Source organism: Caloenas nicobarica, chromosome 2, assembly GCF_036013445.1.
Source record: "Caloenas nicobarica isolate bCalNic1 chromosome 2, bCalNic1.hap1, whole genome shotgun sequence".
Classification (NCBI taxonomy): Eukaryota; Metazoa; Chordata; class Aves; order Columbiformes; family Columbidae; genus Caloenas; species Caloenas nicobarica.
In genome coordinates this window covers 151,324,232-151,340,983 of record NC_088246.1, presented here as the reverse complement: position 1 = coordinate 151,340,983, position 16,752 = coordinate 151,324,232, and the positions used below count along the sequence as shown (strand labels likewise).

Here is a 16,752-nt window from a genome sequence, read left to right as displayed (position 1 = left end):
ACAAGAAGCTTTGTGGGCACACAGAAGGGAGACACAATGAGGGAGCTCCTCACCATGGGGACAGTCCTAATGTTCCCATGTCCCAGGGGAGAGCACGGGGCATTTACCCAAAACGGCTGTCTGAATGCAGGGAACCTGCCTAATGCATCTGTTCCTCTGCCCATGCAATAACCTGCAGCTCCTCCTAAAGCATTTTGCTCATTTTACCCACTGAGGGTACAAATCTGCATGGAGCGATGTTGGATAACACGTCTGTAATTTTTGGCAAGCACAAATGACACTGGCTTCTGGATGCAACGGTACTGGAGCCCTAATGCAGTGGGTGGAGAAGAGCAGGAAATAATATTACAATGTGTATCTTAAACTCGCAAAGTCTAGTGATGATCAGCAACATCTACAAAATTAGACACAGATTTTTAAAATATGTTGGATTCAGATAGATTTCCTTTGGCACAGTTGCATTTGTCTTGAAATTAAGCCTACAGGCATTTTGATAAACAAGTTGAATACACTGGTGACTTCACGTCTGTGCATGAATACTTTTCTCCAGTTTTTGCCATTTAATAGCGATCTTAATTGCACTGAATTAATATTTACTTTCTCAATGCTATAAGCAAGCTGATACAACAGATACATTGCACATAGACATATTTAATTGCAGAACTCTTTCTGCAGTAGTCTGACTTTCAGCATTCAATTTTGAGTTGAAAATGCATCCAATGAAACTGCAAAGGTGTTGCTAATAAGAATGCATGGACAAGGGACCTAATGAAATCCAAGCTCTCTGCAGGATGGATTTGCTACAATAAACAAGGTGAAACCCAGACAGCCCCGGTATGCATTCTTATCTCCAATGAATATAAAGTATTTCCAATGATCCATGGAGAACTTTGACTGGCTTTGACTGTCACAGACTGGTTTTGAAATGCCATGTATTTTTAATTTGTACTATATTTAGCACTCAGGGCTGATTTTAAAAGTTTTGGAACCCTTTAGATACGTTGCCTAGAAGCAACCACCTCATGACGATGCAGTTATATTTAGATGTAGGTGCTGCTTTTGGCATTAAGTCCTTTCCCAAGATGAGAACAATTTATATTGTTATGAACCTTTTTCTGCTAGTACAGTGTTGGCCAAATTGGACACTAGAAATTTGGTTTCTCCACGCAGAGAAACAGGGATTTTATATGATGGGTGCAACAAAAGGAGTGGCATGCACAATTATTCCTTTATATTTTGGTTTAATTGCTCTTTCACCAAATTGCCCTTCAGAGCCTTCTAACATTGAAAACAATATTTATCATCTTGACACCTGTTATACAGTTCAGGAAAAAATACTACAATCCAAAGATCTTTCTACTGATCTCTAGGTCTTTGCACAGGTATGAGTTATCACACACGAGCATGAAAACACCTTATGAACTTGCACTACCAGTGAAGGGTGTTTCTGTTGGCGTGGGGGCTGAACCTACTTTACAGAAAATGGTATGACTGCAGGAGAAGGAGCACTTTATTCTAAGAGATAAACAAGATTACTCCAGCCAGAGGACTCAGCATCTCTCCCGGCTGCTGCATGCTGCTCTAACTGAGCAGGAGAGTGGGCAGGATTCAGGCTGGAGCGATTCTTCAAGCTTTTTGGTAAATAACACATCATCACTTTTGCATTAGTTTGCAGCGTAGGCCAACATGCATTTTATTCACTCTGCTTGAAAGTACCGTGTCACAATCTCTATATCCAGAATAAAAACGTCGTTAATTATAAATTGGGAAGTACAGTTAAGCTGCCTGGTTATTTGATGGAAGTAATCCAGTGGGATATTCAGTATCTCAGTATAATAATCTGTTTGAGATCTTAATTAGATATTCTTAGCTGGTTTTTTTTGGAATTACTTTTAATATAACCTTTCTGATGTAGAAGCTTTGAAGACTGGAACACTGAAGATTAATTTCACCTATTATTTAAAATCTTACCTTTTGGTGAAGCTGTAGACATGGAGTCTCAACAGATATGTAGCCCCTTGTTCAGTGCATTTTGATGTACTAATGTTTTAGGTCTTGTGATTACAATTCAACATGACTAATCACCCTTTAGTAATTATTTTTACACAACAGAGTGCGAGGGTTTAAATTTACCTTGGTTTCTCATATAGGATGTATTTACAACCCAGAACACCAGAAAATGCTGTTTCATATTAAATAAAATGCTTCAAGTGAACATCGTAGAAAATGGAACGGGAAATGGGAAGGAGAGAGAAGTGTTACCAACTAAAGTCATGGGATTACCCAGACCCATTCCTGCATGATTTGAAAGCCTCTGACTATTCAAAAATTGATTGACAAGTATCATTTGCTTCCTGTGGTACTATTACCAACACATTATGGATACTGAATGGAACATACTTTTCATACAGTCTTTGTCCTCTCATGAACACCTTCACCTCATTGTCCAGTGGAAACGTCCCATCATCTTTTCTGAAGCGGTAGAACAGTTTGGCATCCTTGAATTCTTTATGCTCATCACACACTGAAATGCAAAATTAAAAAAAAAATCCTTATATAGATGTTAAGGAGTTCAGGATCCATTTAGCAGGTATAACTGCTGAACTTCAAAGCAAGCACGTATGGAGCCCAGTCCCCTGTATTTCTGAGCATACAGCTTTATTCAGTTCTAACAACCGATGAAAGGCTGGAGAAAACTTTCAGATAGATAACTAAATTTCTAGGTGAGGGGGATAGGTGTTCATCAGTTTTGTGAGAGTTACTGCAAACATAAAGAGCAAAAAAGCATCCATCTGCTATATAGTTGGAAAACCTTTCAATGGAAACAGTCCGTTAGCTTGTTTGTTTAAAAGGCCACCAATGTAGAACAGTCAATAACTTAAGGACTGGCAAAGTTCTTAAACTTATTTGTATTAGCTGAGTGACGCTGTAAGAAACCTGAGACTCGCTGCAGAAACAGTCACATTCAAAGCTTTCTGCCCTCTTAAAATTGTCCTAGTTGCTCTGCCATGCCAGTTAGCAAACAGGTACAACAGGAGCAGAACGCAAAATGCTAAATAAGGTTTATAATAGAGCAGCTGATGATGGGCTCCTGTAACTGCAGAATAGAGCTCCAGCAAGGCCATAAATTAATGGGAAGGATCTCCCAACCAAGCTGCTCCTGCCAGAGCTGTCAGCCCACATACATGGGGGCACCTTCTACACCACAGGAGCAGGACTGGTGCCCCTTTCACAGGGCGTGAGAGTTGAAAGGATGCTCTGAGCATCCTGCAGAACCTCATTGAACCCCTCTGAATTTGCCCTAGTTCACTGCGCAAAGGAATTTATTAAATTGGAGTGAGATACATGATTTTTTTAAAGAAACACCTGCTCTATGTGTAATATATACACACACATATATAAAATTTGTACGGAATTTATAGTGTGCAATTGGATCATGAGGTAGAAAACATTCGAAGGTTGTTAAAGCTTTAAACAAGTATCCAGCAATAAAACATCTATTGCTCAATTAAATTAAGTCACTCAGGCATCCACGCAACTCTTCACTGACATTTTCTCAATAGACGATTAAGTAGTCAGATTTGAATACCCTATAATTACTTTATTCTTTAACTATCTACCGTGAGTCCCAGTTTCCATAACAACCTAGAATTTTAATTTAATAGCCAAGTAGAAGCTGTAGAAGTGGCAGTCATTCAATCTGTGCATTTCTTTCTTTAATTAAGATGTTGTTAATGTATTTCAGACAGCAGCAGTATTGCTGCACGTACAGTGACCCCTGTATAAAGTCAACATTTGTCTGTTCACAGTTACTCAGTTTTCTCTTAGAAAAGAAATAAATGGTACATTTTGCCTTTTTGAAATTGGTAATACTATACGCTTGAAACCAAATGCTTGGATCTTCTTAGTCTGTGTGCTTCCTAGCCTTTTTGTGCACCAAAAGGCAACTAAATATTACCACTGAACTGGAAGTCTCCTTTTCATCAGCGTAAACTGTTATTCAAGAACCTGAATGGGGCAGGTCTCAAACAGACAACAAGTTTAGGAGAAAATTAATCAGGGCACAGTCGTACCACTAACTTTCTTGCAGCTGTACCAGCACAAATGTTTGTGCAGCTGGTGTGAGGGACAGGGCCAGAGAACTAATCCACGTGAGAAAAATGATCTTTTTTTGCCGGCTGATTTTTCAGATGGGTTTTTCAGCTGGAAAACTGTGCTCTGGGGAGCAGAGAGGTGAGAGCAGCAGAGAGAGAGAGGGGACAGGATCCAGCTGGGGCTGTGCAGGGAAGCAGCAGCGGAGTCCCCAGTAATTTCCCCCTGTACTGACACGGGGAATGTCACTCCACACCTCTTCAGCCTCTCTGTGTCCCTTTGGACACAGAGGACCTTGTGGAGCAGCACAGTTCAAGGGAGATGCTCCCTTTCTGGCAGGGAAAAGATCCTACCTGTCCTGTACGTCACTGAAGAGCAGGAGCGGGATCTTCCTTTTTTTGACGGCAGTAAAAATAATTCAGTTTAGAACTTCTTAGCAGCTAGTATCGCACCTACCATGATGGATAATGCTGTGATCCAACAATTTCTGCACCAGTTTAATTGCAGTCTCTCGGTCGGAGGCCTCTTTATGGTCAATCAGCCAGTCGATCAGCTCTTTGGCAACGAAGCAGTTGGGGTACGTCTTGAGGTGGTGCCGCCGATCTTTGATGACCTTTTCTTCATGCAGACGGAGCCTGGGGGTCAAATCACTTTGTGAATATCATTTGCAAAGAGCCTCTGTAACCAGAAAGGCTGCGACAAGAGTGGAGCAGATGCACCCAAGCCCCATTCGCACGATGGGCTTTGCAGGGGCTGGATGGAAGCGGAACAGGCTCAGTCCCACGGCCAGCACTGGTGTCTGACCACCAGGCAGGAGCCTTTGTTACAACTTTAAACCCCACACTTGGAAAAATTTGTTTTCTGCCCAGCTCAAAAAGATTAGAAAATGAAGAACAGCACAGCATCCTAAGCCCATTAAAGTATTTCCTGTAGGTCAATTAAACTATAAATAATTTGGAATTAATTTTCTCACATTACCACTAACACAATCCATCTTACTTTTTCATTTTGCAGTATCAGTGCCATAGATTTTTTTTTTAATCTCATTCCATTTTTTATCTGTAGTTTCTTCCTTGGTTGGCTAACTGCATTCTCCCTCCAGCTACACAAGTGTAGCATTTATGACTTAAAATTCAGGTACAAAGCTGTTCCAACACAACGTTATCTAGCATTAAAAAAGTTGCCTCACACTCTAAATAAAGGGAAACTGAATTTTCACTCAGGGAACTGTTGGTAAATGCTCTGTATTTGCAAAATCTCCCCCATCACCTTGAAAGCAAGTTGGTTGGCTGGTTTCAAGATGCTTGGGTCAGAATGCAAGATCCTTATTAGAGTATTACGTTGTTAGTAAAGGTTCTGGGGTTCTGCTTTTTTTTTTTTTTTTTTTTTTTTTCCGAATAAACAAAATCAGTAACATTACCAATAAATTAATGGATAGAGGTTTTTAAAAGTTTTTTGAAGTTTTCTGCTTTCTTGTTTCAATTTTAATTAACAATTTTAATAATTCTGGTTTTGTAGTGCCACATCTATACAATAGTTCTGAAGACAGCATAGAAACCACAGCGCTTGGCCTCCTATCACAAACAGAAATATTGCTGTTCATTTCAAAGTGGCCAAGATCCTACCTCGTAAACACTCTCACTGACTTCAAAGAAGTTCTGAGTAATGCTATAATAGCTGTAGGGAGTACAACTATCTCTATTTTCCAGAAAGAGAGATAAAGCAGAAGGGTGTTAACATGAGCCTCAAGAAGCACAGAGCAGGAGTACAGCCATAAGATCAATTTTCTTCTCAATGCGATTCTAGTATGAAACAATTATTTCTCTTTAGAATCGAAAAAAGGGAAAATATTTGAGTGAAATCAGTGAAGAAAAGATTATTAGGGCATTAGACAAGGCTTACGTAGGCTTCTACCTAAAAATAGTAGCAAAGCAATGTTTCTGTTTTGCAGCATTTAGCCTTGAGCTACACTGGAATGGCCAATCTGTGATATGAATTCAAAACCAGCTTTGCAAACATCATTAAAAAATGAAGACTTTCATATTAAAGATACGGATTAGTATTCTGGAAAGAAGTGCGAGTAAATACCCCATGCATTGTGAAATTCTCTGAGCTAAAATACCTTTGCTTATAGCGTATTTTCCAGATGTGCTCTAACAGCTGTTACTTGGAAGCCATACTTGGAAAGAAAAGCCTACATGGTTTTAATTATAGAACATGCAATTATCAGTATGTCTGACTGAGCTTTACATTTAAAATATACTCCAGGTTCTGTTAATGTTCATCCAGTCTTATGTCACACAATAATCTGCAAGAACAAAAATAGGGAAAGAGCATATAATACAAATGCAGACGCTCAGCCCACCTTTCAGTCACCATTGTAAGTGTAAATAGTCAGAGTTCATATGATGCAAGAGGAACACCCCCTTCTACAAAATTCTTCATCCAAACATAATTTAGGAGTGTGCCAGGAGGGGTCTGGTATTCCACAAAACAAGTCAGTGGCCAAGAGCCCTAGAGCCTTATTTATGTCTTAAATTCTGACTGAAGGCTCTCCTGCAGTTGATGGGCTTACAAATATTTCAAGTTCTCTGTCATGTCAAAAGACATGGGTTCCCCCTAAAACTTTTTTTCCTCACTCAGAGCACTTACAGGGCCTCACTATATACCTTTTTTGCCTGTATTCCTAAAACTCATCAAAATCCCATTATCTTATTTATCTCCACACACTTGTTGAAGTGGATCTAGATTTGCTAAGAGGTTACAAAATCATTAAGTCAAACAGAGCATGACCAGAGCAAAACTCAAGAAACGTGAAAAAACATATTTACCCACAATTTCCAAATGGAAGTGGGAACAACTTCTGCAGTCTATAGCAACTGTATCCATACCAAATTATGTCCAGGCTACTTTGTTTGGAACAAAGAACAGAAAGGGAATTCAGATTTTCCCTCTGGTGGTGTATGCTGTTCTGTCAGGGCTCCTTTGCCTCTACAAACCTGCTGAAAATCAAACTGTATGGAGGAGAAGTAGCTCAATAAATTGAAATTGTACCTAGTGTAAACCGCAAATATAAAAGCCTCACATAAAGTTATGGAGCGTATATTGCAGTATAAAAATCAAAAGTTTAGGCAGTAATTCTAAAAATGTGTCTGTGTTCAGAAATATTTTTCAGGAGCCAAATCAAATGGGATAAAAAGGAAAAAATGCAGCAGTGTATGCAATTATACACTGGAACCAACGCTCAAGTGGTAAGTTCTTTATCCCTTGGCACTGGGAAACAGGCTTCTAACCAAAAGAAGTTTTCCCTTTAAGTGACATTAATCACTTTTCATCAGCTAGTTCGCATGACAACTGGAAAAGACCCAACTTGACACGAGTCACATTTCTCTCGCTAGAAGTTTTTCTCAAGAGCTGCTTAGTAGAATTATCTCACTGACGAACCCTGACCAGTTTGAGGGGAGAAGGGGGAGAAGAGGGAGGGCGAAGAACAAGGGGTGATGGGGGACACCTTGAATCAACAAGTCTTTGAAAAGTTGTCCCTCTTTCTATAGCTTAACACCAGAAAACAATCCTGTGTACACCAGTATATAATCTATATGTAATTACATATATTATTCTAGATTACCCGCCAGATTTTGCACTTGGGGCCACAGTCTCCCCTACCTGCAGAAAACGACGTGAGAACTGAAGTGTTTGAGCAATTGCCTGTAAAGTGTAACAGGTACCTGCAACCCTTTAATATTTACAAATTGATAGCCATGGCTCTTATTCACCCAACAAATAAAGACAGTCTGTGTTTGCAAACATGCATGCCGGAACAGTTTTCTTCAGGCTTGTCTAAACAGGAGTTGCTCCTAATTCACAACTCTTGCTCCAAATAGAAGTGCCCTCCTGCGTAGCATGGAATGGGCTAGCCTGGAACACGCTGCTCCTGCTTTGCGTTCAATGGATTCAGAGTTAATCAGGAACAATGTTATTTGTCGAGAAGCCGTTAGGCCTTTTCCTTGCCAGCTATCAGGAAAGTCATGATAATGGAAAAGCCAAAATCTTTGCCTAGAAACGACGAATGAGGCGTTAACTTGGGAAGAAATCGCTCTCGCAGCTACATGAGACTTGCATTTTGTTTTCCACCTGGGCAATTACGCATTTTGAAGTTTCCTGCATCTTTTTCAGAACCAATGGGTAAGGATTTTGCAAAGGCAGTGCCTGCACAGAAGTCCAGCTTTCCCTTCAAACCCCAGAGAAGGCCAGCCCGCTGGCCGAAGACAGTTATGATGTCACTAGCTGGACCAAAGTACAAATATCTCACCCAGCTATTTCCCTCTATTAAGTCTAGAAGTTTGTGCTTGGCTAACATAGATCTTGCAGAGCACCACTCAGTCCTGATTTCCATGCATGAAAAGACAAAGAGCCTCCTGCTCTTCTTGGTAATTTTCTGAATAATTCATCTACCATTCCCTAGTACACCCCATATAGACAGCCCCAATGTTTATCCAAGCAAGGTTCAGTAAAAATGTGCAGGGGACACACTGGTTCCTGACGCTTGATAGACAACATGGTATGAAGACTCATATTGTGCTCCCTCATTCACCTCTTTTGACTTTCCTGAAGAAATCATACAAACACAGACATATGCATTTATCTTAGAATCACAGAATCATTGTGTTGTTTAGGTTGGAAGGGACCTTCAAAGGTCATCTAGTCCAACCCCTGCCATGAGCAGGGACATCTTCAACTAGACCAGGTTGCTCAGAGCCCCGTCCAGCCTGGCCTGGGATGTCTCCAGGGATGGGGCATCTACCACCTCTCTGGGCAACCTGGGCCAGGGTTTCACCACCCTCATCGTAAGAATTTCTTCCTTATCTCTAGTCTGAATCTTCCCTCCTTCAGTTTAAAACCATCACCCCTTGTCCTACCACAACAGACCCTGCTAAAAAGTCTGTCCCCACCTTTCTTACAGACCCCTTTCAAGTACTGAAAGGCCACAATAAGGTCTCTCTGGAGCCTCCACTTCTCCAGGCTGAACAACCCCAACTCTCTCAGCCTGTCCTGACAGGAAAGGTGTCCCAGCCTTCTGATAATATTTTTTATATATATAGATACACAGATATATAGATGTGTGTGCATACATATTTGTATACATATGGTATATAGAAATAAATCATATGTATACAAAGGATAGATATTTGTGTGATATACTTGTATATATCATGTATCATGAGATATATTATATATGACATATATATATATATTCTGTATCACAGAATGCATCATTACTGAATAACTTCTTTTTAATGGAAGAACAAAACACCAGTGAAGAAACCATACAAAATTGAGATTCTTAGCAGAATTTACTAATTACTGAGCAATATACACTGATGTTGTAATTAGTCATGGCACGAAGCACATCCTGCCCCAGAGTGCTCAACCACCGCTGATGAGTTCCAGCAGGCTCACGGTTACTGCCGGGTTACATCTCGCTTTATCGTATACCTTCAGTTTCAGTGACTATCCCAGCCTGAGCACTGTCAGTCACTGCGCATTGAACCACTACAGTTTTATGATCCTAAGGTAAACTCTGAAAAACAACATATTAGATCCCTTGAAAATTAACAGTGATGTGCAGAAGGGAAAGCATTGTGGGTGGTTTCTGCCATCTTCAAATTCATTCACAAGTTTCATATATTTGGAGCTTCTGTCAGAGAAGGATTTATTTGTTTCCAAGTAAAGCAAGTCATGACGTCCATTGTGACAAAAATATATGGACAGATCATAAGCGTATGACCTGTCCATAGCACAGTAGACAGGTATCCTACTAAAAGATGGCATTTTGCAAAGTGTCTCAGTGACTTACAAGCATAATTCCCACTGTAAGTTAAAACTCACAGGTCAGCTGTGGACAAAATGCATTACAAGATAAGTGAGCATATGGCAGCATTTGTGTATATATATATATATACACACACACACACACCCCCAGGAAAAGACAGAACTACATGAAATGTCCTTTACACTAAACTTTTGCCTTTGCACTGTCAGCAAAAATATAAAATAGGTTAGTGACGATATAAACTTTGCACACAGAGGTGATCGTGAGGGTACTCTGCAAATGCCATGTGTATTGCTGGGACAAGCGTTTCCAGCTGGGCTCGCCAAGACTGAGCTGAAGTGTCAGCGGTTTGCTGCTGCCTGTTCCTCTTTCTATTTATTCTTCGGCTCTGCAATCACTTAGTTCTGTTACTTGATATTCACAGGAGCTAAAATACCCTTTAAAACACGGGGTCGCACTGGAAATAGGATGAACGTATTTCTGTGTTGGTGGCTGTGGCAGAGAAGGAATTCGACCATCTGAAATAGGGTTAGAGAGGGTGTCTTCAAAGCAGCTCCTGTAATCTGTTCTCTTCCATGTGTTTATCTCCACTTTTTTGCTCGTAGCCATGTAGTCAATGTGAGGAGATGCCAGAACACAGAGCCAGACAGAGAGATTTCAGATAAACCACCTTCCGAGAGGAAAGCTAAAGCTTCCAATAAAGTGACAGTTTACCAGTGCCCCTGTGGCTTTAAATAAAACATTGGGACTGCCTCTTTTATGGAGTTCTTTTTCATAAATTCAGAAAGTAATAAGATCACTGAGACATCCCCAATACTCAGAACATCTTACTAACACTGGCAGGGGTCAAAGCAAGCTCTGGGGAACAGACACTGGCATGGCTCAGGGTCTAGGATGAAATCAAAGTGACTTATCTTGGAGACACTCTTTCAGACCACAAATTCAAGCCAGAAATTCAGACCACAGCCTCCCTTCTGAGTACTCCAGACTGCAGAGTAAATTAGATCTGTGTGTTTGTATCGATCTGTCATGAAACTAGAGACCACTTGCAAACCCAGAGTTTGGATTTTTAACCCTCAAAGGTGGATAATCTGAGCCTGCATCTGATCTTCATTTAAAACAACGCAGCATAACGTTGTCGATTTGTTAAAACAGTGAATATAATAGGATCTTTAGATAACTTTTAGATCACGTTTTGGACTGCTATGTTGGCATTTTTCTAGGGTTTGACTCTGTAAGGGAAAGGAACATGTTCGGCGGGCTGCTGACTCGCCTCCACTTTTCTCTTTGGTCTGTGATATACCCACGTGTGAGGATGTTCTAACAGTATCACCAAATCAGAACAATATTTGTTCACCTCTCTTCTTTAGGAAGCAGGAAAACTCAGCAAGGTTACAGATCTAACAACACTTTCTCCTCATGTCCACAGGAAGCTGTGAAGTGGTTAATCTCCCTGCCTGCCAAGCCATTTCACTTCCAATCACAATGTCTACGAACATGAATAATATTTATAACTGCCTGCACACTTGAACCTTGAGAGCTTCTGTCCCGCTGGAAAGCATAAAATCGGGTTTTACAAAGACGAAAAAACAAAATGCAGGGAAATTATTATTTCACCTACTCCTAGTCATAAGGAAAGTGGAAGTCTGCCTGTCTCGCTCCGGCTGCTTGCTTTCTGGGCTGAAACTGTCCGAACTCAGGCACTCACAGTTCTCCTCCTCTATAAGGAAGTCACATATAACTGTGCTTCTCACTCGTGTATGGATGGGCTGGGATGCACACACAGGACAAATGCACACAGCTCAAGGTCTGTGTGTACCTGCTTTAGCAGGTGGGTTGGACTAGATGATCTCCAGAGGTGCCTTCCAACCCCGAACATTCTGTGATTATGTGAACCACTGTGTGGATCTCCAAAAGAACCGATGTACTTTTCACAGAAGAACAAGCCATCTTTGCTTCTGTCCATCAACTAGGTTCTGTTCACATTATTTTTATTTGTCTCAACTGCAAGGATATGCTTAGGCTTACCAAATCAATAAAGTACTGTGGGCCCTAATTTTCTTGGGGCAGTCTTCTCAAATCTGAACTGAAGATTTCTACCATCAACTGCTGACATTTCAAAGTGCAGACCAGAAACCACAGGACAACTGTTGTTATAGACAACCTTTGACTGGATCAACACAGTAGCCAAAAGCCCATCAACTCTCGTGGACTTCTGCTGAAAATTATTCTCAATAAAGGAAGTATTTTACAGACAGAAAACTGAAGAAGGAGCAGTGACAGTCTCATGGGAGGCCAGTGAAAATCAATGGAATTTGTGTCAGGGAACACAGAACTGTTATCTTCCATGGCTGGGAGAGCTGAATGTTCCTCTGAAATGCTAAATGGGCTAAAGGGGGCAAACATGGGTCAAGCAGCCCAAGTCCTACTGCTACAGCTACTTCTGCTGGCACTGCCATCCAGCAACCTGGAGAGACAGACTGGGAATCGGGGAGTAGGATGCTGGGCTACAGGTTTGCAGCACTGGAGTCAAGAAGAGGGGCTGCAGCAAGGACACAAGGGGCTGTGGGTGCCAGAAAGCCCTGCTGGTGACCACTCTCTTGGATGCACAGTACATCCCAAGAGGGTAGGACAGCCAAAAAAAGTTACAGGTTGAGGTCCCTTATGTACCAAGGCTGACATCTCGTTTACACTTCTCCAGAAGGAAAAGCTGAGTATGACCCTGCCATGCTCTTGCACTGTATGCAGCAGGTTTCAGACCTCGTGAGAAACCAGGAGTCTTTCCACCCACCCATCTCCCAGCACATCTGGAGAAGAGCAGATCCGTAACACCCACAAAGCACCATGATACTACAAACAGTAAAAAGTGTCATTATCTGCCAGAAGTAACCCAAGAAATCCACGGGAGAACTGAAATCAGCCAAGTGCATTATCTCAAGAGCAGTTGTGATATTCCTTCCACCCTGTCAATGAGTGACAAATAGTTTTGCTGAGACGTTTTATGGCTTTGGGTAACTTCTGATCTCAAAGTCCTTCCAGGGATGGCTGCTCTCAGCCTGAGCACCACAGACCTGCAGGATTTCTCCTCCCCGATATTTTATGCTCCTCAGAGGGGCACCAAATGTCTGTACTCCTTTCAGTGGTCCTCGGCAACCCTGCTGAAAGCAAGGTAAAAAAAAAAAGCTGCCTTTATCATTAATAATATGTCATATTTCAATAATCTCTCAATTGCTTTTAGCAACTGTTTTCCATCTCTACACAAAACCCTCAACCAATTACTGTGCTGTGTAATCATGAGCATCATTAAGCACTAATAGTGAGTACCTGGCAGGTAATAAAATTAGTAATAAAATACTTAGTACTACGTACTGCTGTTAACAAACAGAATTTTATATTGAGGCGATGATTCAAGACTTTTACTCACTTCCAACAAATACGTGGGTTCATCTTAAAATGAATGTAGATGCAATACTCTTTCAGTATACAGTATGTTGTATTAAAACCATTGCACTTTGTTTATCTCTTCTTATTCTAAATAAATAGCTTCCTTTTTTTTGTTTAGTATAACTGAATTACTGAGCTTTATTTTCATTTTGAAGGAAGCTCTGAAAGCAGTAAGTGAAAAACTACTGACTAGAAAAGGCACTCTGTATTGAATTTCTTTAAATTAAAAAAAAAAACCTCTCAACATATTTTGGCACTGATTCATTATTTTTTTTTACCTCCTATGGCTGGCAGTACCTGAATATGCAGGATTTTACACTAACAGAAGACATGATTTAAGGGAGTTCTTTCCACTGTCTTCCAGAAGTCTACTGAAATCCAGTAGCTGACCACTAAACTATAAAGTAAAACTGGAACTCATGCAAATTTCTAAACACTGAAAGTAATGATCCATTTCACTGGATCACCCAGAGGTGATTAAATTGTAAGTGTTTGACCTTCACAGTGCAGAAATTGAAACGGAGGAACAGGTAAGTCTATAAAATGCAAGGCTGTGCACTAACAATAAAATGCTCTGCTCAATACTGTGAACTTGGAGTCTGAAAGCAAGAGAGACTAAGAAATAGCTGAATATGCAGTAGCTAAACTCTCACTGGCTACAGGCTATCAAAAGGCTGAGACTACACAAAAACCCAAGGCAATCTCAGCTTGCACGAACTGCGATGTTTCCAGAAATGGCCGGAAATGCAGTTGTTGATGTCATTGTACATGATACTGCAGGACATCATCTAAATATTGTTCATGCTTTCCTCATTCAAGAACAAAAAGCTCAAAGAGATGAAATGAAGCAGCACTACACCGATATGAGAAATGATGAGTCAGTCTCATAAGTGGAAAGAAAAAGATACTGGCTTGGGAGTCTGGCCTTATCTAAACAAAAAGTGAGAGGAACAGAATTGGTGTCTATAATCTTTCAGATGAGTTAAAAGCAGAGTGCAAGAAAAGCTATTTAAATCATGCTGAGTGATCCTAAAATAAAAATTAGACAAAGGTTTGGAGCAAAATTTTCTAATTGCTACTCGAGACAAGAACTTGCCTAACTTTTAGAGAACTGTAATAAATATACTAAAGGATCATGTGTTATAGTATTCTGCAGAAGACCTTCCAGTCCTGTGTTTTATAATTATTAATACATGACACTGATTTCTATGACCAACCTTGGGAATACAACAGAGAGGAGGAATATCAGAGACCAGCCTTTGAATGCACTTTACCAGGACTCACAGCTTTCTGAAGTCCTGTTTCATGTCAGCTGCAAAAAATCGAAGTTCAAGTAGTGCCTATATTAAGACATTTGCTGTTTGTATTAAGGCTTTTAGTAAAAGTGGGCACGCAGATATACAGACATTCTTCATGTGCTTGCCGAGGCACAGGAGCTGTAAGTATGCCAAGAGACGTCCTGATTTGTGAGCGTGCTTCCTTGCTTTTGCAACAGGGTATTACTTGTTTTGCATTTTTGCTGTGCAAGCATACAACAGTCTCTATACAGCTGATTGGAAAGATATTATAGGTATTTAACTGGCCTGTCATTATCGTACAGTCAACACCAAACTCATGGCATGTTTTCCTCCAGTCTCTGAGGGAAATGCTATGACCTTTGTGATCCTCATCTTTTTAAGCCTGGAATTTGTCTAATTTTATATAGTTGCATATGATTAAAAAAAAAATTGAAATAATATAGAGTATGTAATTTCTAAACTAAATAACTCAAAATAGGATAGAAACCTAAACAGACTCATGGTACAGCCTTTTTCAGTTCCCTTAAGTTGCCATGTTTGCTTAAGAAAAACATTGCTTTAAGTATAAAATATAAGACAGTATGACCTTCACAGCCAGATGGATGACCTAAATCAGTACAATCTTAATTAACGTCCAGCTCATCTATATATGTTTTTCTTGAAGAGAAACTTGTAACATCCAATAAGGTTTCACTGTGTCAAATGAAAAAGAAATGAATCACCATCTACAGCAAAAAAATGAAAAATGTCTCAGAAAGTTATTGATTGCCCCAAACTACACTGAATGAGTTCCAAACACATCTAAGCCAAATGGTAACAATGATTTTACTCAACAATTCTGCAACATAACATTAATTTTTTAAACACACAAAGGGTTGCTCTCCAACACAAATGTTTTAATGACAAAGAACCGTCCTATCTGCTTTAAATCTCTGTCTTTATCTAGGCCACACAAACAAATAACATGAAGAAATATGGCATATGAATTTAAGGGGATTACTCAATGGCAAGAAGTTACTCACTGCTTAAATTCTGGCAGGCTAATGAAGACCTTTCTCATTACGGAAAATTTATTAATAAAAATCCTAGCTAAAGATGAGTTCTATTTAACTTATTTTTCTTTTGCAAAAGTCTAGCCTGGGGATGGTTTCTTTCAATGAGCTCAGCATTTTCTACATCTGATATATGATATGAACAGATATGCAGCTGCTGCATAACCACTTTATGAATAGTTCCTTCTGTCAGGACGCTATCAAGGAGCTTGTCTTGTTTGATTAAGCCTTGTTAAATGCTCACAAGTAGAAGAGCTTTGAAAAGATAAATCTTACAGAAGTGTTCTTCCTCTGCTCTTAAGATTAAATGGAAATTTTCCTATAAAATAATAAATATATCAATAAGGAGTCCAGAGAATTTCTGCTGCTCTGCTGAACAGCTTGCTCCCATTGCTGGGACATGTGTTCGCCATTCCTCATTCTACGCAAAATTCTCTCTCCACACATGCAGAAAGCTCAGTGAGCAGGTATTTATGTGCACTGACAATAAATTCAAAGCGTGACATCTTACTGCTTTAATAACTCAGAACACGCACCCTGACCCTTATTTGCCAAGTAACGGCATCGGCTTTACCTATGATATCAGCCCCAGTTAAATGCTGTTAGACTTAGATTACAACAACATGGTTACATTTACAACATGCTCCAAACTCTGGGTCAGGCCTGAACTTGAAGCCCAAACACATGTTGCTTGGGACAGGCTTTAGATGGGCAACAGAAGAAGGTGAGAGGCTGGGGCCTGCACCGTGCCTTTACACAGACTAGGGTATTCACCTGTGTAAATGGCCCAACGCTGTGTGCTAATCCTAAATCCAACTCATCCACTCAAGATGAGCCTTGACATCACCTGTCCTGAAGGAAGGCGGGATCTTTAGGAGCCTGGGTATGGTTGCTCTTGAGATGGTGTCAACACCCACAGTTGGGCAGAGGGATCGCCGGCACTTCTCGTTGTAGCCACCCAGACACGTGGAGGCATGCTGAAGAGAGTGCCAACGTTTGGTCCATCACTCGTCCTGGCTATCAAAGCACAATA

At 40.4% G+C, this 16,752-nt stretch overlaps 1 protein-coding gene across 1 annotated transcript in view; it reads right to left on the bottom strand.

Annotated features, from left to right (window-relative positions):
• The window catches only part of DEPTOR (DEP domain containing MTOR interacting protein), a 78,390-nt gene that overhangs the window by 45,456 nt on the left and 16,182 nt on the right, over positions 1–16,752 (bottom strand). Inside the window, exons 3-4 of the mRNA XM_065627260.1 lie at positions 4,549–4,727; positions 2,401–2,524 (exon numbers count right to left, since the gene is read on the bottom strand). Coding sequence (XP_065483332.1) covers positions 2,401–2,524; positions 4,549–4,727 — 303 coding nt within the window. The remainder of the gene's footprint in view (positions 1–2,400; positions 2,525–4,548; positions 4,728–16,752) is intronic.